Source organism: Ptiloglossa arizonensis, chromosome 5 (genome assembly GCF_051014685.1).
Source record: "Ptiloglossa arizonensis isolate GNS036 chromosome 5, iyPtiAriz1_principal, whole genome shotgun sequence".
Taxonomy (NCBI): domain Eukaryota; kingdom Metazoa; phylum Arthropoda; class Insecta; order Hymenoptera; family Colletidae; genus Ptiloglossa; species Ptiloglossa arizonensis.
The window spans coordinates 7,425,456-7,449,327 of NC_135052.1; the positions used below are offsets into that span (position 1 = coordinate 7,425,456).

At 32.8% G+C, this 23,872-nt stretch overlaps 2 protein-coding genes across 10 annotated transcripts in view; one reads left to right on the plus strand and one right to left on the minus strand.

The window, feature by feature from the left end:
- The window catches only part of Dh31-r (Diuretic hormone 31 Receptor), a 201,755-nt gene that overhangs the window by 74,211 nt on the left and 103,672 nt on the right, over positions 1-23,872 (minus strand). The window lies entirely within an intron of this gene.
- LOC143146938 (uncharacterized) lies at positions 6,411-19,731 on the plus strand. Its single transcript, XM_076311699.1, has 13 exons — positions 6,411-6,881; positions 7,253-7,703; positions 7,814-8,233; positions 8,970-9,201; positions 10,218-10,443; positions 10,772-11,046; positions 16,196-16,322; positions 16,818-17,244; positions 17,719-18,138; positions 18,376-18,607; positions 19,061-19,286; positions 19,505-19,661; positions 19,711-19,731. Exons 2-13 carry the CDS (start codon positions 7,293-7,295, stop codon positions 19,729-19,731), a joined length of 3,174 nt encoding a protein of 1,057 aa, XP_076167814.1. The 5' UTR covers positions 6,411-6,881; positions 7,253-7,292.

The following is a 23,872-nucleotide window of genomic DNA, read 5'->3' on the forward strand; positions in this document are numbered from 1 at the left end:
ATTTCGGAGGAAAAAAAACTGAGGACGAAATTAAGAAAAAATCAACGATCAAGACTGGGTCTGATTCCAACGGTTATCTTGAATACGGGCATTATGGTATGCTACTTGCGGAGGAGCACCGTAATGAAAATTTCAGCTTATCGAAACTTCGTTAGCTTACCTAAGAGATAATTGTCCATAAATTACGAACAGCAAACAGAGACTCGATGAGTACAGTGTCCGCTATTTCGTACGGCCCCGCCTCCGGCTACTCCAGATCTGTTCTCCGGGATGACTAGCGCGGAGTGGTTATCCTATTCTGATTGGAACGACAAACGCGAGTTCATCGAATTTGCTGACTGTGCGAGCCAGTCACGAGATGTCGGGACTGCAAAAGACCGCGGTCGCTTCCAATGATGCTACAAGGTGTGCTGGCGCGTTTTGGAGTCTGAATTGGGTTGGACCCCGGGGGATAAATTGCAAGGTCACCGCATGAAAGTAGTTGTTCGTTCACCGTTGCTTGGGTACCATTTCTTCGCGTTCTTTCGTCGAACAAACGCAGTGAAACGATTCGGTTTTACAATACATCGCGCAAACGTTCGTCGAGGTAACGCAAAATCGATTATTTTCAAAATATCGAAACATCGTACGAATTTGCGTCACGAATTATCTTTCCTGGAATACGTAATCGTCGTAACGTTCACGTGTATATTTCATTAATAACGATATTCACGTATTCTTATAGTTATCTCGGATATTAACGTTTCAGTAGAGATTTTTTCCTTTTTAATTATCACCTGTTCGATACGCGCATAATTCATACGGAGTCTGGTGTCAAGATTGAATCGGAAGAGAATTAGATCAGAATTCGATCTTCGACATGAATATTAAATACGTAATACATCGAGAATTCTCGAGTTTCGTGCTCGTGTTAGACGAAAATTAAGTCCCATACGTTCACATTTGAATATTTTTCGCACATCGAGTGTTTTTTTTTTTATACTTTCACGACAATGTGCGATACATTCGACGAACTGGGTGAACAGCTTCTTGCGGGATTACTTATTAATTGCTTATATTTCGGTAGAGTATTATTTGCAATTACAGTAGGCTCTATTGTCACCGGTTTCATTACTACGTGCATTCCAAATCTTCAAGAGTGTTGCGTTTCTAGTATAGTTGCGATTCAACGTGGCGTTTCGAGCAATCTAGACGAGAATTATAGGAATTCCGTGGATCTTCTGCAAACGATAAGTAAAATGTAGGAGATTGCGATAGAAGGCAAGCACCGTAAGGATGTCGAGCGACTATTACTGCACAGAATACCTATGGAGAGTGTCGTTGATCTCCAAAGATTATGTTTCTTTCCAGATTTTCAATAATACGAACAAACGTTGTATGCAAAAGTTATGTCTTCGAGGTGTTCACAAAACGGAATGAATACTTTCTTCATCAATGAAGGCGTAGAGGTGATTATCGCGATCGACTTTGTTTTATCAAGTAGAGTGTCCATTTATTTACGTCGGAATTCGATAGAGGAACTAATTTTGGGAATAAATGTTTAAGATACGCTTGTCACGGATGGAATAGTATTTAAGATAATCGGTTAGATAGCTAACTAAAATAATAAGCATAATGAAATTCTAATCTTTGAAGAGCCATATATATATATATATATATATCGCTTTTATTTGAGACTCGTCGTTAAGAACGTAAACATACGATAGTATGTTTTCAATGGTGCATTAGAAGTTAAACATTCGAGTAATAAATATTCTTACTAGTAAATATTTTCTTTTCTGAACAATACTGGCATTGTTATCGTTTTACATTTTTCGAGAAACTCCCGACAAAAATTTGTTCCAAATATCTTTGCTTGAACTTTCATAAAATTTGTAAGAAATTTAACACGATAATTGAAGAAAATTCACATACGAGCGATACTTGTTGCATTCAAAGCCAACCCACTTACGGTTCACTGGACTATGAACTTGTTAAACTAATAAAGAGATTAAACGAGACGACATGTTTATAACGTCCGTAAATTGCAAAACATATCATCTCAAAAACCGACAATAATATTGGCTGCGGTCAATCCTTGTGGTCGGTTAGGTTAAATTATTTTTTCGACACAATGAGGCGCTCCTGTTTCGTTAAGGGACGAATGGTCTCTCTTAGCGTCTGTTGCTCTTTTCTCTAGGAAAATGGTGTTAAAGGTACAAAGGAGGAGAGAACATGATCGGTCGTGGAAACGGAAATGAAAACACTTCGTATAGACACTTGAGATTGTATCCACACTTCGTAATTTCATATAGTCATTTCGTACAAAGCGGTTCAACCGGAACAGTAATCGATACCAAGCTATCCTTTGTATTCGATAAAAGTTATCCTATCGAGTTAGTCCCCAGATGTCCAATAAACAACCCTCAGTGTTTAACCAAAACACATTTCATTTCCATCGCTTCGATGCAACGTTCACGATACTGTTTCTAGCGGGACACCGCGTATATTAACAGACGACATTATCAATACTGTAGAATTCTACTACGATTCAACATCGTGCAAAGTACAGAATTCTACCATAATTTTACGTATATTGCAACAAGAGACAAAATGTCTCACGTAACGTGACCAATCAGTGTATTTTCCTTTGTTTCGTTAGAAAAAATATTTTTAATTGGAAATTTCATCCTTTGAACAGCTCAGAGGATTACGATGCCCTTTTATCGCATTTACGTTTACCACTCTCCGATTATTAATTTCTTTTTTTTCTTGTTCACTAATAATCGTCGATCGAACGATCTTTTATTTTTTGGAATCAAATGCTTCGATTATTTTTCTAATTGTCGTGTTATAATTGTTTCCAGTGGAAGTTACAGAACAATCGGGATGAAACGAAACATCTAAGTATCTCTTTAATTCAAAAATGTAAATAAATATGCAAAATACAATATAAATAAATATTACTTCTTTTTAGAGTTACCAAGGTTGTTAGCGTTCATATTCAACGTGTGTTCAAAAAAGTGTTGTTTAAAGCGACATTTTTTTATTGCAACGTTACACTCTATTAAATTATTCTGTTTTATTTCTGTCAATTCAATTTATATATAATACCACGTTTCGCATTGTACCGTATCAAAGTGACTCTCGTGTTTATAGAAATCGCTCGAAATATTTCGTAAATGGTTTTCCATTTAAGTATTATTCATAGAGTTGTATTTATATTTGTTTCATTAAGAATAGTAATCACATAATAGTGGAGGGCTAGAAACAATACTATGGCTTGTTTACTTTCCTTGTATCCGTTGTCTTAAATGTACCAGTGGTTATGGAATTACCATAAATTGTACACTTTACATATTGTATATTATTATAAGGTGAAACGACATAATACAACGTAAGTGATAAGATCAATCATTTTACAATTTTTTCTTTGATCACTTCCGCAATTAGGGTGACTGAAAGTCGGATTAAATATCTTATCGTTAATAGAAAAAGATAAGATACTTTAATTTAGAACTTTTCTAACAGCTCAATAAACTTCGGAAAACTGTCGTTATCATAAATATCAAGCAATGGAATCTAATATATTTATGAAATTTATATCGCAAGAAAAGTGACGGTACATATATGTTTAAAAAATTTATTATTCAGTTTTCTACTAGAAAAGTATAGTCAAAACTATATTGAAAAGTTGTAATGTCATAAACGAAGTAAAAGATTCAATTTCTGCAAGGACTTCTGAAAAGTACTCGTCGTGTCGATAATACGATCGTGTCAATAATACGATCGTGTCGATATTTCATTGCCATTTGGTAATGGTTGATAAGAGTATCAGTCAATGAGAAACAAAACCATGAATTTTTAAATGATAACAATCAATGAAACATGTGCAAAGTGCGTAATTTTTCAAATTGAGTTGAAAAGAACAAATGTTCTAAATTAATCGAATCGAACAAACGTTTAAATTTTAATTAGAGTACGACAAGTTAGAATGTATATTCGGTGAATTAATGAAATTTTGATACATTTTGATACAATTAAGGCATTCTTGAAAAGTGTAAATAAGGTGTGAAGGAGAATTACTTTTCGGGTGAAAGTTAGCCAAGTCGAAGATAATATTCAATATGTATTTTATTAGATTGTTCGGAAAGTCATTTCGTTTTTTCTGGTGAAAATGAAACACTATTTTTTTAGAGTGTAATTTTTATTAAATTCATTTTATTAAATTATATATTCTCCATTTTAAAAAACGAAATGACTTTCTGAATAACCTAGTAATAACGTGTAAACGTAATATTATTCTTCTACGTTACCGATTGCGATTTTGTTAAAATGCTATACAAAAAAGGGTATTACAGTTATATAGTGGTACAACGCCCGCAGCGCTACAGCGTCAGAATTATATCAACCATATATATTGATCGACAAGAAGACGAGCAGAACTGTCGGAATCGCAGTCGTAGACTAGCTTCGAAAAGTGTCAAGATATTTCTAAGTGAATCTAGCGATTAACTAGTTACCGTTTACTTGTTATATAAGATTAAACACATTTACAATCGATCGACGGCTTGGTGAACTCGAGTTGTGCGAAGATCGATAATCAGAATTGTGTCCAATTTTAGGGATAGGAAATAAAAGAAACTGAATCGCTCAACACGCGCAACAGGTCAGTGATCAGAAGAAAAATATTTTTCGATTCCCATAGCAGCTTTGGTGAGTTCAATGTTTCTACAAGATTTGTTCTTTACGTACACAAGACCCTTTTAATAAGTAAAAGACAAACGATTGGAGTTTGAAAAATACCGAAATAAATAGTACGATATTTTCAAGATCAAGTTTTCTTTTTCTAAGATTTTTTATCTGCCAAGTATTTTCTTAAAAATTATTAAATTGGAAACTCCTGCCACTTCGTAACTGAAATGGAGACAAATTTTATTCGAATATAACTCACGTATAACAATTGTTTCATATTCTAATATAACTAACGTATAACAATTGTTTCACATTCTATTGGATAGAACAAATATTTATTTGTTTGTTACAAAATATTTTATTTTATAATTCAAATTATAATATTTATCCAATGAGTAACGGATAAAAGTCTTTTATCTAGGTAAAAATGTCACTCGTCTCTACCTTAAAATCCTACCTTATAAGCCCGGCCCTTCAGATTTCTTTTTATTTGATCCCCTCAAGGAGTTACTCCGTGGAATTCAGTTTCAAAACAACAAAGTGAAAAAAAATAGTCCAAAACCGGCTTAGACTATAAGACAGTTTTTTTTTTTTTCATTAGTATAGAAAGAGTAGAGTAGTACGAGTAAGACAAGTACATAATTAGAGTGGAGGATTTGGTAGAACGAATGTAATACAAATAGTAATAATAAATTGTGATATTCATCGACTAAACTTTATTAAAACACCGGCTGTTGTCTCTGTACATATTGAACGACACTTGTACAGAAGTGTAAATTCAATGAGAGAAATTGCATGGAGTCAGTTTCAGTTGTAAGTTTTATAAATAACGTTAGCTGTCGCTTATAGAATTTACAATTTGATAAGAGACACACAGTGAGAAGTAATTTTAACCCCTTCGTGCATATCGCGTTGTTTTCGATACACAAGTCTCGGACAATTTATATTGCTATTAGAATAATATTAACTAGGGATTTATTTTTTCATGAATTATTCTTTAAGGTTGTTACATTATTCGTAATTGTTATCACTGCAATGTTTTAATACAACGAGTTAACAGTCGTGAATGAAAATAATATTTTCTTCTTATTGATCTGTACTACAGAAAATAATAAGTCACACATCGTACTGTTAATATTTTCGTAAACAGTGATTTACGCATATCGAGTTCTAGTACCGATACCAAATAATTGTTTTAATTATTTAGTTTTCAAATAAAATAGGCATTTATTCGATATCTATCCGAAAATGTCGATATACATCAATTAGAAAAAGAAATTATATATTCCCTGATAGTGTTCCACAACTAATTAGTATATTCTTGTGTACGTCGACAATGTAAACGCGTACCTTGTACGAGCGTGTATGGAAATAGAAACAGAAACACGTAGATTAGTTTTCATAGACGTCGAGTAAAAATATTTACATAAATATTCTCTGCCTATAGAGCACATGCTCGTAACAATAACGGTCGAGTTATTAGTTCTTGATATTTTCTTTTAATTCTTGATATTTTCAACGAATACCGGTTTACTTTGTATTTTATTTTTATAAACCAATTCCTATTGAAAATTAAAAAGCAGTAAATGATATTAATAAATAGAAAATCGTATTCACACGTTATCGATTATTATGAAAAAATAAATTAATCAAATTTCACTCCAAACACGTACCATATAAAAATATACTAAACGAATAAAATGCTAACACCTCTGTTTAAAAGATAAGAACAATTATTTATTTCCCAACTTATTTTATCGAAAAAGCGCGCAAAAACAATTTGTCGAGACTATAATGACCCCGTAATTTTGATTTAATTTTTTTAAAAATGAAGTGCACCGTAAAAAAAAACTTCTCTTTATTGCATATAATGATATATTATTTATGGAAATACATCATTATCGTAGATAATAATTGAACTTTACATATTCACAACGAGACTTGTTTTTATCAATATAATTGCATTTTCTTTCTTATGCGCAACGCTCACATTGTTCTCATTATGTGCACGAACTTATAAATGGGAAACTCTGACTCGGCGAAGTTATTTCAGTACTTACCAGAATTATTTCTCGTTCGTGAAAAATCAAACTCAATCCACAGTGTCAACGTTGGTATATTGTATAAATAACCTTATATATTTATTCTATTTAATTCGTCCCGGAAGAGAAGGTTTAAAAAAGGATACAACAAATATTGGAAAGACGGTAACGGAATTTATTTATAAATACTATTTAAATATATTTTCTGTTAGCTCAGTGCTTTTATTTTGGTAAATTTTATTTTGTTTCGTTTCAAAGAATTTAATCGTCATAAACGAAAGAAATATTTTAAACAGGGCTCTGTAAGATATTTGGGTATTTTATCGATTTATCGATAACGTTGTTCGAATTACTTATTTTTTTCCTTTAATTGTTCAATTTTGTAATTATTTCGTGCATAAATATTTTCCATTACATCCATTGAACAAGCAATCTGTACAATAGAACGTATTCTTAATTTATCTAAATTGAGTGGAAGAACAGAGAAGGAACTGCTGCTCAAAGTTTTTCAAACGAAGTGATAATTATCGCTACAGACAAAAAAGAAGAAGAGAAAGAAGAAGAAAACGAACCAAAATGCGATATTTGGAGATATTGTTCTTTTTGATATTTACCTTCTACGTACACCGAAGCGAGGGATACAGAATTTTATGCCTTTTTCCTTACAATGGACGAAGCCATCAAAGGATGTTTGAGAGCCTGTGCAAAGGGCTGGCAATGAAAGGACATCAAATCGACATGATCAGTCACTTTCCAATGAAGTCGAAGATCGCCAATTACACAGATATTGTCGATTTAAGCGGCACACGGAAAACTATAGTTAACAGTGTCTCCGTCGAGAGTGCAAAGAAAATACACGGTTCGCTTTTGTATTACATGACCTCTGAATTCGGCTATAGTCTGTGCGAGTTAATGGGCAGCGAAAGGATGCAAAATTTCATTAAGAATCCACCCAACGATCCACCTTACGATTTGATACTTACAGAGGTGATTATAATTAACGAATAATATCGGAGAAAAGTACTCTAAGAAAATTGTCTTCGTTAGGAGAATAGTTTCTATATTTAATAGATAAAAGAAAGTTACTTTATTTATAGTTTTTCGGTTCGCCTTGCTACCTAGGATTTGGCCACTACCTGAAAACCCCTATAGCCATCGTTGTATCGTTTCTCGAAATGATTAACGTCGATGATTTTATGGGCAGTCCCTTAAGCTTCGCTTACTATCCGAGAGGATTCAACGAGAGACCCGTGTTGACGACGTTCTTCGATCGTCTATGGAACTTCGTGACGAGTTTCAAAGAGATGCAAGAATTTTATTACTACACGTCGAAGCACAACGATATAACGAGAAAGTATTTAGGCCAGGATGTGCCCGATGTCAGGGAACTCGAGAAATCTGTGTCCTTGGCTTTGGTGAATGGACACTATAGTATTAGTGGAATCAGACCGCAGATACCAAGCATCGTGGACATTGCTGGATTACACGTCGAAAGTGATGACTCCATGATGACAACGGTCAGTTTAGAATGAAATTTTTTCAATTCTGTTCACGCATCTTATGTTGTAGAATTTTTAATTTTTTTCACTCGTGCCAATGAACAAAATATGTCTTCCGACCAAGCGTCGAAAGAAGCAATCAATTTTTTATTTTCTAAAGTTTCCATACGACTCATATTTTTCGTTTAAAAAAATATCGATTGTGATTTTTTTTCACCGTTGTTCGAACAAGTTTCACCGTTAGCAACTTTTAAAAAAATTGAAATTTGAAACCAATATAGCTTAAGAAGCAAACATATTTGTTTGATAATTCATAACAATGATAAAATGTTTGTTCAACATGGGAACCTTAATTGTTTCCAATGTTGCGTTATTCAATTAGTGGATCCATTATAAGTGTGTCTATATATATATATTTGATAAATTCGTATAATTAAAAATAACGATTAATTCAGGACATTTTATAGTGTCGAGTATTTATTGCGATGTAAAGATGTACGAATTCAGAACTATTTTATACACGTACGTATAAAATCTTCGTTTCGGTTGCATAAGAATTTTCATTTCTAGTTTTTATAAATTATATCGAAACTTTTATTTGTCTCTTTTCGTATAATGTGAGAACTTTTTCTTTAAAGTTCCATGGAAACTATTTGAATCGTTTAAAATGTTTCGACCTCTATACGTGACAAATTAAATAAAATTTTAGAAATTTGCACAATGCAATTTTACGTCCCTTCATTTCTTGATTTAGACACTAAAGACTTGGATGGACTCGGCGAAGCACGGAATAGTGTACTTTACGTTGGGTTCATTGGTGAACATTGAAACGTTGCCGAAAAAAGCACTACTGAGTTTGTATGCGTCGTTTGCAAAAATTTCACCAGTGAAAGTTCTAATGAAATCTGCAAACGCCACAATGCTACCCCCTGGTCTTCCCAGCAACGTGATCACATTACCTTGGATACCTCAAGTTTCGGTGCTAAGTAAGTCAATAATAAGAAGATTATTATTAATTTTGATATTTCTGCAGAAGACTTCGCTGTAGAATATGTCCATTTATATTGTGTTTATTGGAGATCATAAAAGAATACTTTATGGCATTGTTATCTTTTCATCGACGCATTGTTTAATTAATTCACTAACAGAGTACACATTAGTTGTACGAATTGTACGTGTACGTAATGTTAGTTTTTCCTCTATTACGTACTCGTTGATAAGAAAAACATTGGAGAAATAATTATCTGTTAGACTTTCAAGAGCATCAATTTGTTGTATAAATAATCAGTAGGTAATAATTGTTTGAATAAACTTTATATAAACTTCTATAAAAAATATATATATAATAGAAAAAACGCTTCGTTAAAAAGTTATAACAAAAATATAAAATTACAACGAAATTCTTCGTAATACTTTCTGGTGTAAAAACAAGTCGTTAATACACATTTGTGTAATGTGGCTGAAGGTGATCCATATCGCTTCTATTAGTCTGGTAGCTATCAGTAAATTGTACAACCTAACTTTATTCTTCAACGATGTCAGTCTTGTGACAACAAGTGTGGCCATCATTTTGAAATGGAGTATTCACGGTAAAAGATTAATAAAAGTTATTTCTATCACCTTCAACGAAGTCACGTAGTAAACACATTACGCATAAATAGATTATACAAATAACATCGATTTAATTTTACGCTACTAAGGGTAAATTCGTTACGATTTCATAATTTTTTTATAACTTTTTAACGAAGCGATTATTCGATTATGATTTTCTAAGTACAAACATGGAAAGATATGCATGTACAAATATATACTCTGTTAATATTTATTAAAATGACCATTTAATATTAATTTCTTTCCTGTATAAAACTTGTTTGTATTTCTTCCGATCATACACATTTGTCTATCTAATAATAGTGTACAATATATGTAAGTGGAGTAACTCGTATATCTACCAAATTAATTAATCGATTAATGAATGAACTATACGACATATTTTTCACAGAACACAAAAATACGCGGGTATTCATAACACATGGTGGTCTTATGGGTAGCCAGGAAGCCATCTACTTTGGAATTCCCATGATAGGAATACCAATATTCGCGGACCAGACAAAAAACATTAAAATAATGGTTCACAAGAACATGGCGTTTCTGATGTCCCTTGACGACATCAACGAGCGCACTATGAGCACTGCATTGAATGCACTTCTGTACGATCCAAAATACAAGTGAGTATCCTTTTGTTCGAACCGTTCTCCTTATCGATGCACATTTTATTGATTGTAATTTACCGAAACTATAATTGGAACACAATCCACTTTCTTCTAAATGTATTTTTAACAAATGTTTAAACTATTAAGGGATAATTCTACATCCCGAAATAGAACGAAAATCAAGAACGACAAAATAACGTTCGAGGCTTTGCGTCCAAGTTAATAGCTGCCAAAAATACACATGAAAATATTGTATTAAAATTGTTAATAGTGTATTTTATTGTTTCGCGGAAAAATGTCTCGACTTCAACGATACATATTCGACATTTTTTTTCCTTTCCAGGAAAGCCGCGATAACAGCATCGAAATTATTCCGAGATCGACCAATGACTCCAATAGACACAAGTGCGTACTGGATCGAATACATCATCAGAAATGGACCAAATTCTCTAAGAGCGCCACCGATGGACATGCCATGGTGGCAAATAGAACTACTCGACATCGGCGCTTTCTTACTCATCTTCGCTACAATTAGCGTGTATTTGTTAATAGTATCGTTAAGGTTTTTATTGAAGAAATATCACAGTAACATCGTTCAACCTGAAAAGAAATTGAATTGACACTAAAATGTTCGACTATTGAAGCAACGTTAAAGAAATCACATTTTGCTGATTTCTTAAGAAAACTTTTGAAAAGTTTAGGAAAGCTTTAGAGACTGTAACCTTTGGATAATTTTCTGACTCGAAGGAGCATTACTTAGTGCCTTTCTCCCTGCAAGAATTAGAAATATAATTGAATGACACTAGGAAATTGAAAATTTTTATAAATGATCGAAAGCAATTGCAACGCTTGTATAATATAAACGTTGCAAAGATTTTAGATGTAATTTGTAAAATACCAATGTTTTTACGTGTACATTTTATTAGGTTGTTCAGAAAGTCGTTTCGTTCTTTTGGTGAAGATGAAACACGATATTTTTAGAGTGTATAAACATTTTATTAAATTATATATTCTCTATTTTGGAAAACGAAATGACTTGCAGAACAACCCAATATATTACATTTAATGCTATTTTGAATACGTATTTTATGGATTATCACAAATTAGGAATAAAGAAATGATACTAATTAATTTATAAATACATGTATAATAATATTCCTATTTGAAAAGTTTTAAAGATTTTATTCAACCCTTCCTATTAAGTCTATAATGGTAATTAAGTGTAAATATCTTCTTTTAAATGTACGTCGATCATAGTGGTTGTCAAAATTAAATTCTTCCTTGTACTTCTATATATTATATACACAACAATGTATAAAAATGAAATATGATTTTTTTCTATTATCACAAACTCTTTAAATGTTCATCGATACTTTTGAAACGCGATAGCAATGCATATTGGTGTATTTAACTCGTTCAATTTCCAAACTATTCGTATATTACTTAGAAAGAAATATTATTTTCCACAGAAAATTTTTACATTGTTTAAAATATTTTGCAAATTTTTACAAATAAAGGTCGAGATATTTTCGTTATCGGAGTAATGTTTTAACACTTGCCAAAGTGGTTGAAACAAGTTCGAACTTTTTTATGTAATCGAAAATTCATTTGAAAATTGTTCTTTTAGAAAATGCACTACTAAATCTACTGTAGAAATGAAAGATCTCAAAGAAATTATAAGACGATGAAACTGCTTGTACAAGCGATGAGATAAAGGTTAAAAATGGCTTAAAACCAGCTACGCGATCTTAACGATAAGGGTGCTTTTAACTAGATTAACAAGCTACCGGGAGTTGATTGAAGTATAATTCAACGCGGAGCGAACCGCGATTAATTGTGTTAAAAATGCGTAAACGTTTGACAAGTTCTTGAGAAGTTATTAAAGTTTCAAACCAATGGTAAACTTATTGCTCGCCATAATGCTTTCAGCTCGAGTCAGTGTGTACCATGGAAAGTATTTTTAAAAATCGAAATTATAACTCATACCGATTGTTTAACGCAAAGAAAATTTCGAATTATTCGTTCGTATTTTTTCCTATATTCGTTGTTGCTTTTTGTTCTCTGTTTCTTCAAAGTAACGGTATTAAGTAAAAAACAAAATTAGATCGAGTTAACGAACCTTACAAAAGGAATATTACAAAAGGTATTCGTAATGATTAATTAACGAGTGCCTTCTTCTAATGAACAGACTTCGAAATTATAAGACAGACATTTAATTGAAACATTTTCTAACACAAATTCGTTTCAGGGAATATTCATTGAAACTTAAAGAAACGCAGTGCCTGATGAATTTTAATGTAAAAATATTTGATTGTTGAGACACCTTTTCGTACCATCAACGACAGTGAAAATAATTGGAGTCATCGCGTTAAATGGGATACTCTGTATAGGGAATTCCGTAATCACTGACGCAACCGAGGCGCAGGTGATTCTACATGCAAAAATAAATCGAAATAGTGAAATGGAATTTGTTCGTAGAAGAATTCGTTTCCACGCTAATCGATTTTTAAACTATCTGGATTACGTGTGCGTAATGGTCAAATTTGGTATGTTGGATCTCACCATACGGATCCATTCCGTTTGTGTATATACTAATCAATAGAAATGAGAATTTAAAACTAGAAATACTCTATTCATACAAAGTTTTCTCGCATTGAATATCAATAGGATATTGACAATGATCGACACAAGGATAGTTTAGATATCAATAATCTTGAAATCTCGTAAGAAAAATGTCTTTAAAAAATTATTCTACCGTTGCATATATCCAGTCAAGTACTGTAACTTCGTTCTGTGGATTTTTGTATAAAATTATAAATAACGGAGATATTTAGGTGTTCTCGTTTAAATGCACCACTTTATGCACACGCGTATATAATGGTGCGTATACGAGAAAATATAAGTAAAATATGCATACAGACAGTTGTGCAAAAAGGACGAGGTACGGCATAAGTTAGTAACTTAATCTCTCTTATTAATGCACATACTTTTAAACGAGTTTCAAAAATTGTATTAAATTTTTTCGATTCGTTTTTTACGTACTTGAGACCAACCTATACATGGTCAGTGCTCTGAGGAGTTGAACAATCTATAAAAACCACAAGTGCATAAAATTGATAAAGTTAAAAATTGATGCTCTGTTCACTGAGCATCAACTAAAAGTAAATTTCTAAATTTTTGTCGGTAAACGAATTTAAGAAACATTTCTCATTCATAGACCAACAACAAAAATTGTAACAGTGGGAAACATTACTGATCGTTTATTTTATCTAATCGAGTCAATGTTTGATTTTCTGGAACACTTGTAAATATAAAATTTATGAAAACATTGTTCTTGTTGAAGTAACCAAATAAAAACGAAGTACTTCTGTAGGTCACATGGGTTTCCAAAATTTTCCCTCCTACCGTATTATCTAATTTGTTTATTACATTTATGATTTATTTCTAATCATCTCTTATTTTTCCAGCTTTCACAATTTACACACGTTACAGACACAATTTCCTATTTACGATAGCAAACACGCATGTACTGCTAAATTTACAAGAGATAATGTTACTTTCTTAGTTGATATTTATCCATAATAGAAACTATTATTTTTTAAAATTAAATTTTTAACAAAATGATTTCACGAAAAGTACGAGTAGAATAACTTTTGTAAAAGTGTCGCGAACTAACCGCTCGGATATTGTGCTTGATTCTCTTGGGGATTTAAGCAGACCTGGGCAGATTTGAAAAACTTGTTACATGAGATAGTATTCCACATAACGTGTTATCTTATTTCACGGTTGTTTCATTCTTGCAATATATTTACCTTAACTTCTAATCTTTTGCTTGCAAATGTCGAATCAATCTGCAGTAAATAGAGTAAATATTTATCTGTTATGTAAACAATGACGCAACTTTAAATATTTATCATTTCAAATTATTGAAATAATATATACATATATATATATCTGTTATACGAGATACCTTTTATTTCGGTCATTTCAAACAATATAGTAAGAAATTATAAAAGAATGAAATGTTATTTCTTACTTTAGCGCTTACGAGGACAATCACCTACAAATTTTATCTTGATCTAATTATGGATTTCCATCTGTTGTTGGAAAATGTACGATTAGAGTGTATATGTCACGACTCGTTCAACGTTGATGAATTGATTACAACGCAGATTGACTGTGTTCGTTGAATGACTTTTCGTCTTACGTCGACTCTCTTACGGACAATTACCATCAATTATGTCTTCTATTCCGAGCAATTAGCCAAAAGAGCTGCACTAATCATACTTTTCTTATCGATTGTGCAGCTTCTTACCTAATTACATTGTGATGCGATTATTTTACAGTTACACGTCAAATCAAACCGTGGTAATGGGCAAGTGCTTAACGAGACAGGATTTACTTGACGTTGGACAATTAGAGACCTCTGTAGTCTAAACTTCAGTGAATAGCTATTATATGTATGTATTATCGGCAGAGTAAGACCAATTGTAGCAGCCATCGTAGAAGTCGGTCGTCTGTGTGTTGAACTTGTCAAATAAACGCCAACTCCAAGTTAGAAAAGGTATTTGCAAATGTCTAATCTACTCTCAATGACAATAATCTACTCTAGCTATCCTATAGAATTTTATACAACTTCTCGTACGATGCACATTTTCGAAATTGTATAAATTTCGACTATGATCGAACGGAAATATATTCGTCCGCAATTTTTCACAAAAATTGGCATCGAAAGCCTAGTGGAAAAAAAAATAATACAGATCAGAGTGCAAAATCGGGTACGTTTCACCATCCACTGATGATCCGGTGAATTTTTATCTCGAGTAGATCTCGATTGAACGAGTCTCTTTCTCTTCGTGCCACGAGCACGAAAAACTCAAGACTTCTTCCAGACCTGTGCCGTGAGCTCAAGAAGCTTAAGAATCGCTCGATTAGAGAGAAGTACTTGTAACAAGTTATATTAAATTCGACAAATTTCAGGAATTCACAACGTGCAATTTAACGTCCCTTTATTTCGTGACTCGGGAACTAAGGCCTCGGCTAGACTCAGCCGGACCACTGATTAGTGTAATTTACGTTAGCGTTCGATTTCGATCTTTGACTCGATTTAAGCATTTTTCAAACTGGACGTTATGTTCTTTCTCCCGTGTATTATTTCACGTGTCATTCACTCTAGACGTAATATCCTTTCTCGTTGTATTATTCTACGCATTGTTCTAAGCTAGATGTAAGGTATTCTCTTTGTAAAAAAAGAACAATATTAACGTTCGTAACATTCCATTCTCGAAGCTATGACCAAATTAATAATTCAAAAGCAAATTCCCGAAATTTCGAGAACGGTTTACCAGAAGAACTTTCGTCCAGCGGTCGCCACTAGAAAAACCATTCTCGATAGAGTCGCTTCGAAAGAAATCATCAATATTCCGTCGAATGTTCGCGAAACTGTCGTCGAGGCGTTGGATCGGACCGGTCTTAGTTTCCGTCGATCTTCGAAATGTCACATCCACGTGTAGGCTCTTGTACATGAACACTTTCGATCTTATTGGTTCGTTTCTCGTTGAATTTCGAAAACGAATCGAGTTGCTCGGGTGGTGTGAAAGGTAACGAGGTCACGATCGAATTTATTGTATATCGATACCGTACCATTGTCAAATTTACGGAGATGATCTTTTATATCAGCTGCAAGGCGATAAAGTGTGCGACATTCAAGTGTGCGGCTCAACTGTTACGTAAGATATTTTGACATCGCGATCATTTTTTTCACCAGTCGCTCGTGGTTCGGACTACCGAGGGGACATTGGCTTATTCAGTTTAAAGTTACGGAAAAACACGGTATCGCGGTACGTTGCAAGTTGTCGCAAATTTGGGCCGAGCGGTGACGTTACAAGGGACAGGTAAGTGTCCCGGGAATTCAACCGTTCATTCATTGAAGAATCTACGATACTACAATGAGGAAATTCTTTTTATCCAGAGAATATAATTCACATTCGAGTTTAAAAATTGATTACACTCGATATTTCAACTTGGCGTTTCCTTCTCTCGAGGTTGATGATCAAAGTATACAGTATTTGAATTTTTTATTTGTTCTCTTGTCATTTTTGTATCAATTATATTTTCGAATGCTAGAACGAACTCGGATTATCGAAAAAAATGCAACATGCGGATATATTCAACTGTATTCGAGATAAGCAGTTAATGAATACTGCTACACGGTAATCGATATCAAAACCGGAAAAATATTTGTTTCTACCCATCGTATTTAGAACATGTAATGTTCAACATATCGAAGTGCGGTAATTTGTAAATACAAGAAAGGAAATTGATTAATATGTGTTTTTAAAAAGTGAAAGAAAACGCTACGATAAATTGTAGTGAAATAATTGTTACAGATACTGGAAAGGAGACGAAATGAGACACTTGAAGATACTAGTTTTCCTAATATTCGCTCTTTCTGTGCATTTAAACGAAGGCTACAGAATTTTGTGTCTGTTTCCCTTCAATGGACGAAGTCACTTCATGATGTTCGGCGCCCTCTGCAAAGGGTTGGCAGGAAGAGGGCATCGTATCGAAATGATCAGTCATTTTCCAACGAAAGAACCGATTCCCAATTACACGGATATCATCGATTTAAGCGGAACTATGAGAAGCGTTGAAAATATCGTGGACATAAATTTTGGAAAATCGATTAGTTCGATAATATACAATATTGCATCCAAGTCTGGTAGCGATATATGTGAATTAATGGGGCACGAAAGGATGCAAAAGTTTATCAGAAATCAATCTAGACGACGAGTTTACGACCTTATAATCACAGAGGTAAGTGCATCATACTGGCATAGATCCGAGAAGATCGTAACAATGCAAAATCATCTTCTACTTTTGTAAAAATTCAATAACGATCATTAAATAATTCTTATAGGATTCAAATCTGCTACTATTCTTTCGTAAAGATGGAAACTATTTATCCAATCGTTTTAAATTGTAAACCGAAACTCTGTATACGATCAAATTTTTATCGAACACCTAACGTATAACATATCGAATTAGAAAAATTTTCACGTAGTTCTAAAATACTCTATACTGAAATCATCCAATTGTGTGATTCGTTAATGAATTTAACATAAACTTCGAAATCAAATTTTCTCAATCGTCACAGGTGCTATTAAACATTCACGTATTACGAGACAGTAACAGACAATCGTTACTACCACGAAACACTTAGAAAAATTGTTTACGTACAATATTGGATGTTCTCAGCATTTGTCGTAACAAAAGTTCTCTTGTGCACAGTATCTTGGCTCGCCTTGCTACTTAGGATTTGGTACAATTTTTAAAGCACCGGTTGCCATCGTCACAACGTTTTTCCAAACGCCCAACATCGACAATTTTATGGCCAATCCCAGTAGCCACGCTTTCTATTCCATGGGATTGAACGAGAAAACTGAATTAACAACATTTTTCGATCGAGTGTGGAACACTGTATTAAGTTACAAGCAAATGTACGAATTTAATTATTACACTTCTGATCAAACCAACATAATGAGAAAACACTTGGGACAGAATTTACCCAATATTAGACAATTAGAGAGGTCCGTGGTCTTAGCCCTGGTGAATAGTCATCATAGTATCAGTGGAATTAGACCAACTGTACCCGCCATTGTAGAAGTCGGTGGATTGCACGTGGACCGTAACGATTCGACACTGACGCAAGTAAGTTTTCGCTGAAATTTGTAAATTTTTACCCTCGCTGTTTTGTCGAATTATTAACGATTTTTTAACAGTGGTGTATTTTTTAAATTTCTCAACATATTCACAGTCCGTGTTTATATACAATAAATACGATAAATTGTAATACAATTAAATACAATAAATTTTACCAAATTCGGCAATTTGTGTAATTTAAATTCGCCAAGTGTTATTTACGGTGTCTCTGATTTTGTGATTTAGGAATTACAGAGTTGGTTGGATTCGGCGAAGCAAGGATTGGTGTACTTTACGTTCGGAACACTGATGAACGTCGAAACGTTACCACGAAACACGATACTGGATTTGTACGCGTCGTTTGCGAAAATTTCGCCAGTGAAAGTTCTAATGAAATCCGTAAACGCCACTACACTACCCCCTGGTATTCCAAGTAACGTGGTCACATTACCCTGGATATCTCAGATTCCGGTGCTCAGTAAGTGAAAAATTATATTTTCGTTCGGTGAATACGAAAACAGCCAGGACCGTGTAACGCGAACACGAAAGCAACAAATGTGATTAATTTTCTGTATATCGAAACGGTTGCTTCGCGAGATCTTTGTTCAAATGAAACAAGTTTCTATACAATAGTATCAGAATAAAACTTACAAGACGATCGTTCGAGGCTGTAATCCGTTTCTGTTTCATGAATATTTCAATAAATCTGTCGGATAGAAGGTTTCCTTCGTTAGAGAGTTTATTATTATTTTAAAATATAACGAGGGCCGACTTTCTCGACAATGTGTTCTCAATCTTTTACACCTACTTAGGATTTAACATTACAAGAAATTGTATCACGTTTCGCATTTTCGAGAAAGCTTCTCCTCGTTACATTCTTCCGGTCGAGATGAACGAAATTAACGAATCGTACGACGTATACTCTTCGCAGAACATAAAAATACACGTGTATTCATAACGCATGGTGGTCTTATGGGTGTCCAGGAAGCGATCTACTACGGAATTCCAATGATAGGAATACCGATATTCGGGGACCAAATGAAAAACGTTAACATCGTGGTTCACAAGAATATAGGAGTTCTGATGAATCTCGATGACATCACTGAACGTTCTATGGACTCTGCGTTGAACGCTCTATTACGTAACTCAAAGTACAAGTGAGTTGAATATCATTGATTTAAATTTTATCTCTAAAGACTGACCGATGTTGTGATTAAATGACCGAGTTTGGTTGACTTCGATTGTATCTTCATCCGATTTGAACACATTCTTTCCGATTGTTCCGATACTACATAATATGCATATTATGTAAGAGTCACGCGCGAATGTGTTCCCACTTCGATTATAAATATCCGAATTTTACTTTCGTCTTCAGGGAATCAGCGAGAAAGACATCAGAATTATTTCGAGATCGACCATTGAGTGCAATGAACACCGCAGCGTATTGGATTGAGTACGTGATCAGAAATGGAGCAAATTCTTTGAGGGCACCATCGGCAGACATGCCTTGGTGGAAAATAAATTTACTCGACGTATTTGTCTCTTTTATTATTTGCATTACGGTTCCTGTTTATTTACTAGCGATGGTGGTTAGATTATTGATGAGGAAACTGCGAAGAAATAATGTTCAGACTAAGGAAAAATTAAATTGAATCGATAGTTACGGAAGGAAATTAAAGGAAAAAGTGTTTCGTTAAGAAAAATATTAAATCCCGATAATACAACACGTACACGAGGTTTCTTTCATTCGAGGAAGAAGCACATTTCGTATAAGAATTGAATGAATCTTGTAAGCTGATTCGATATTTTTTTTATCAATACAAGTAAGGCAATATTTATATTTTATTTTTACGAATTGTTACATATTTCAGCAAACCTCTCGAGAGTTTTAAGATACTGAGGATTATATATCTTTAGAATGATTGCATAATAATGTTAGATTATATAATCTAAGAATACTGTTGTCTGTAGAGTACATTTAATTAGTATATCGTATCAATGATCGAAATCACTCGTAGATTTTATCCAAACAAAATTTTTCCAAATCTTAGTCACAAACAATGCAAGGGAGATGCGAATCTTTCCCAATAGGTCGGCTTGAAGAACATTAAGTAATAATTGATTTAAATATACCAACACTGTGAGTAACACGCTATTAAAAATTAAACGAAACAACATCAAGAACTTCCCAGTATTTTAATTAAAATTATTTTTAACAGACTAAATTTATTTGATTAAGTGAGCAATGTATGCGAAGAATTTGCAAATTATTTCTCGCGTTTGTATTCTAAATTGCGCGTAGATTATGAGAGAAATTTATTTAATGTACTTGTACCTGTGCACGTTCGCTACTTTTCATAAATTTGAATATATAATTATATATAATATAATTTCCAATCAAATAAATAATAAAAAAATCAATAAAAAGTCAAATAAAAAAATTATGGAATAAAATTGAAACTTTAAAGAAAGACTAACAAATTCTACAAGTACGACAATAATAATATTTAGTAAGATTACTTATGTTCTCATTGTACTTGCACAAAATCCTTGTACTGGTAATTAATCACTAAGACGATTGTTTACATTTTATTTCGCAACGGTTGTATCAAAATACTTTCAAATGTTTATAATTCAATGAACTATCAAAAATATCGAACAACGGTTGATTGGTACAATAGAAGGCACGTTTCAATAAATTCTCCCACGTTTAATAACAATTTTCCAATTGCTATGACTCGTTTTGTTCTAACTCTGTTAAATGCATTTCATATTCCTCTTCCATGTACTTGCGAATAACAAGTGAAACACGAAGTAGGTATGTAAGTAGGTTTACTTGTTGAACTGTAAATCTCGTTACTAAAAGTGAAAAACTTCGAACACCGTTTAGCGTTCTTCTCATCGTGAAACTTCTTTAATTTCATCTCGGGGGATGAGATTTTTTAAGTACCTTCGCATTCCGTTTATTAATGTTACCGTGTGACAATTCATTTCAATTTGTGTATCAGAGCGTGGCTAATTTGAAAAACTGCACGTTCAGTATTAAATGAAATTGTATAGTTCCCAACACTTAGAAAAGCTAAGTTTTTCATTTTATTACCTGGGTAAATTATCGTTTTAATCGAGTCCAATGAATTTAAAATTTTTAAAATTGAAGTTTAATCAATCAAGAATAAAACATGATGCTTAATTTACTTAAAATATTCCTCGTCGTGCCCAAAAGGAAACATGTCAGTATGGAATTAAAAAGTCATTGACAATTTGTACTGGTCTAAAAGAAAAAATAATTACCTGTTCTGAAACACTCTCTATAGAATACTAAATTTTTTATAGATTCTAATTCATGTGCATTTTCCTCTTTCTTTCTTACAATTGTGAAAATACTCCTTGTTGCAATCTTCTGATGCTTTTTGAAAATCTTGGGACAAAATAATATCAATTGCTATTTTAATGAAAACAGGAAGTTGCAGTAAGTTTCTTAATACTGCTGCGACAGACATTCAAACTTTGTCAAGATTCTCATAAGTCGAAGTCTCGCATAAGTTCTCCAGGCATTGTGGAAAATACCAAGTAACTGTATTTTGAATTTTAATTACCTAGTCATCAGAATGTTCGCTTCCAATATTAAAATTTAATTTTAAACATCGCATGCCTGTATGTGGAATCTTTTAGCACTATACTACTAATTATATTACCTACAATCTTCTAAATTTATGCTAATTTTAAAGTTTAGTGTGTTGGATGTCATTTAAAAAAGAAGATGTATCTGGAAAATAAAGATATTTCTTTTTTTTGAATGATCGTAATAATGGAATAATAGAAATAATGCTGAGTTTTTACTTTCGGTATAAAAATACCTCATGAGTTTACTATGAGTGAAGTTTACAAATACTTCAAAGTTTTTAATCGTCGCTGGGTACACTATCTAAAGAGTAATGTAATGTGTCATTTATGTTCGATAAAATAAATTGCAAAACGTATATCGAGAAAATTTGCAATAAAATTCATCATAATAAACATCGCAGTATTTTGATTCAATTATTATGTTATTTTCCACATTACGAATTACACAATCCGAAAATTACAATACAAAAATATACGCGTTGCAGATTACAACACGAATAATGCACTTGGTAGAATATAATGCAAATTTTATTTTAAATATTAGCAATTCGTGTAATCCCACTACAAGGAGTCGCTTCAAATTATTATATACTTAACGAAACAAACGATAATATACATACTTAAAGTTACAAAATTTACGACACTAAACAGTTCAGACAATCGTTATTGTATTAACTGTCTATCGATAAGGCAACATTTAGAAAGTTTAATTACATCACTTTTGAATATTAGTCAAACGATAACGAGTGATAAGAAAATTTAAAACGTAGATCACCGAACACGCTCCATTAGACAGCGATTAGGCGAAGACAAATTCTTTAATCTCAATAGGAATTTTGTTGCATGTAATTTTGCATGTTTGAACAAAATTTATTCTTTCCGTACTTTAATGTTGAAAATTTATTGATAATCACTGACAAGATCTCGTGAATTTTTTAAGTAATCTGATAAGAGATAAAAAACAGACTCTAAAATAAAATATTTACTTGCACGTGGATTTAGGTTAAATAATGTTTCATATAATGCGTCAACAGCAATGAAATTAACAGTGATAAGAATAATGCCGACTCAATACTATCAATTCTGGTAAATAAAGCACTCTTTTATGTCAAATTGTTTTCTTTATGTAAATTCTAAACAAGTAGAAGTTCACTTACACGAAAGTATCGACACGTGTGAATTAAAAACAAATTTATAAATCATCGATAGTGTCGTAATATTACTCATTAGTATAGTACATAATATGTAGATATATAATTCTATTGTGCAAACGTTATTTAACACAAGTGTACGTGGAAATAGAGAGAGAACATTTAGAAGATCATTTGTAGAATAATAATTTAGTATAAACTAAAAACTTGTTTCCTTTTTATTAAAAATAGTATTTCGTTAAAAATTTCAATCCTATAAAATGTATCCAGTTTGCTTGGTTACACGAGCAAACATTGAACGATAACAGTAATAATAGTTTTTTCGATGTTTCAAACAAAGGGATCTGGCCTCTTTAAAGAGAAATAAAAATATACATATGTAAAAACTGAGAAATACGGAAATAAAAATAGTATATTAATACAGAATTAAAGTGTTTCGCTTTATTATGAAAGAATCCATACTAATTGAAATGTGTCATTCTCATCACTACCTATATGCTCGAAAGAAGAGGTACAGGGCAATGCGGCCGATTAACTAAACTGCATAGTGGGAGTATCGTCATTGGCAATGACCATGCGAGGTCAGTTGACTCCGTTGCAACATATGTACATCGTGTGAATAAAATGAACTCGCTAAACTACGCGTGGTACACTCGTGTTATTTGTTTTCTATTGCACAATGAAACGTCGCTTATTTAAAGGAACAGCTGTATCAATGGAAATTGTTAATAAAGATATCAAACGATAATTCTGCAAATATCATCGATTTAAATGACACTCGGATAAATCACGTATCGTGTAGCCATGTGGACTTTAACGATAGAATATGCTATTTAATGGGTCAGGAAATGACTCAATAGTTTATCGAGCATGCACATAATAATCCAGCAAAAATCATCAAAAAATTATGTCCAATCGAAATCACTTGTCTACTCATACAGTTGAATATACATATAAACAAAGATTAT

Coding starts and splice junctions, on each gene's coding strand:
- LOC143146938 (XM_076311699.1), top strand. CDS start 7,293: ATGCGATATTTGGAGATATTGTTCTTTTTGATATTTACCTTCTACGTA. Junction 18,608..19,060: donor ATCTCAGATTCCGGTGCTCA/GTAAGTGAAAAA, acceptor TACTCTTCGCAG/AACATAAAAATACACGTGTA. Junction 19,662..19,710: donor GGAAAATAAATTTACTCGAC/GTATTTGTCTCT, acceptor TTTATTTACTAG/CGATGGTGGTTAGATTATTG.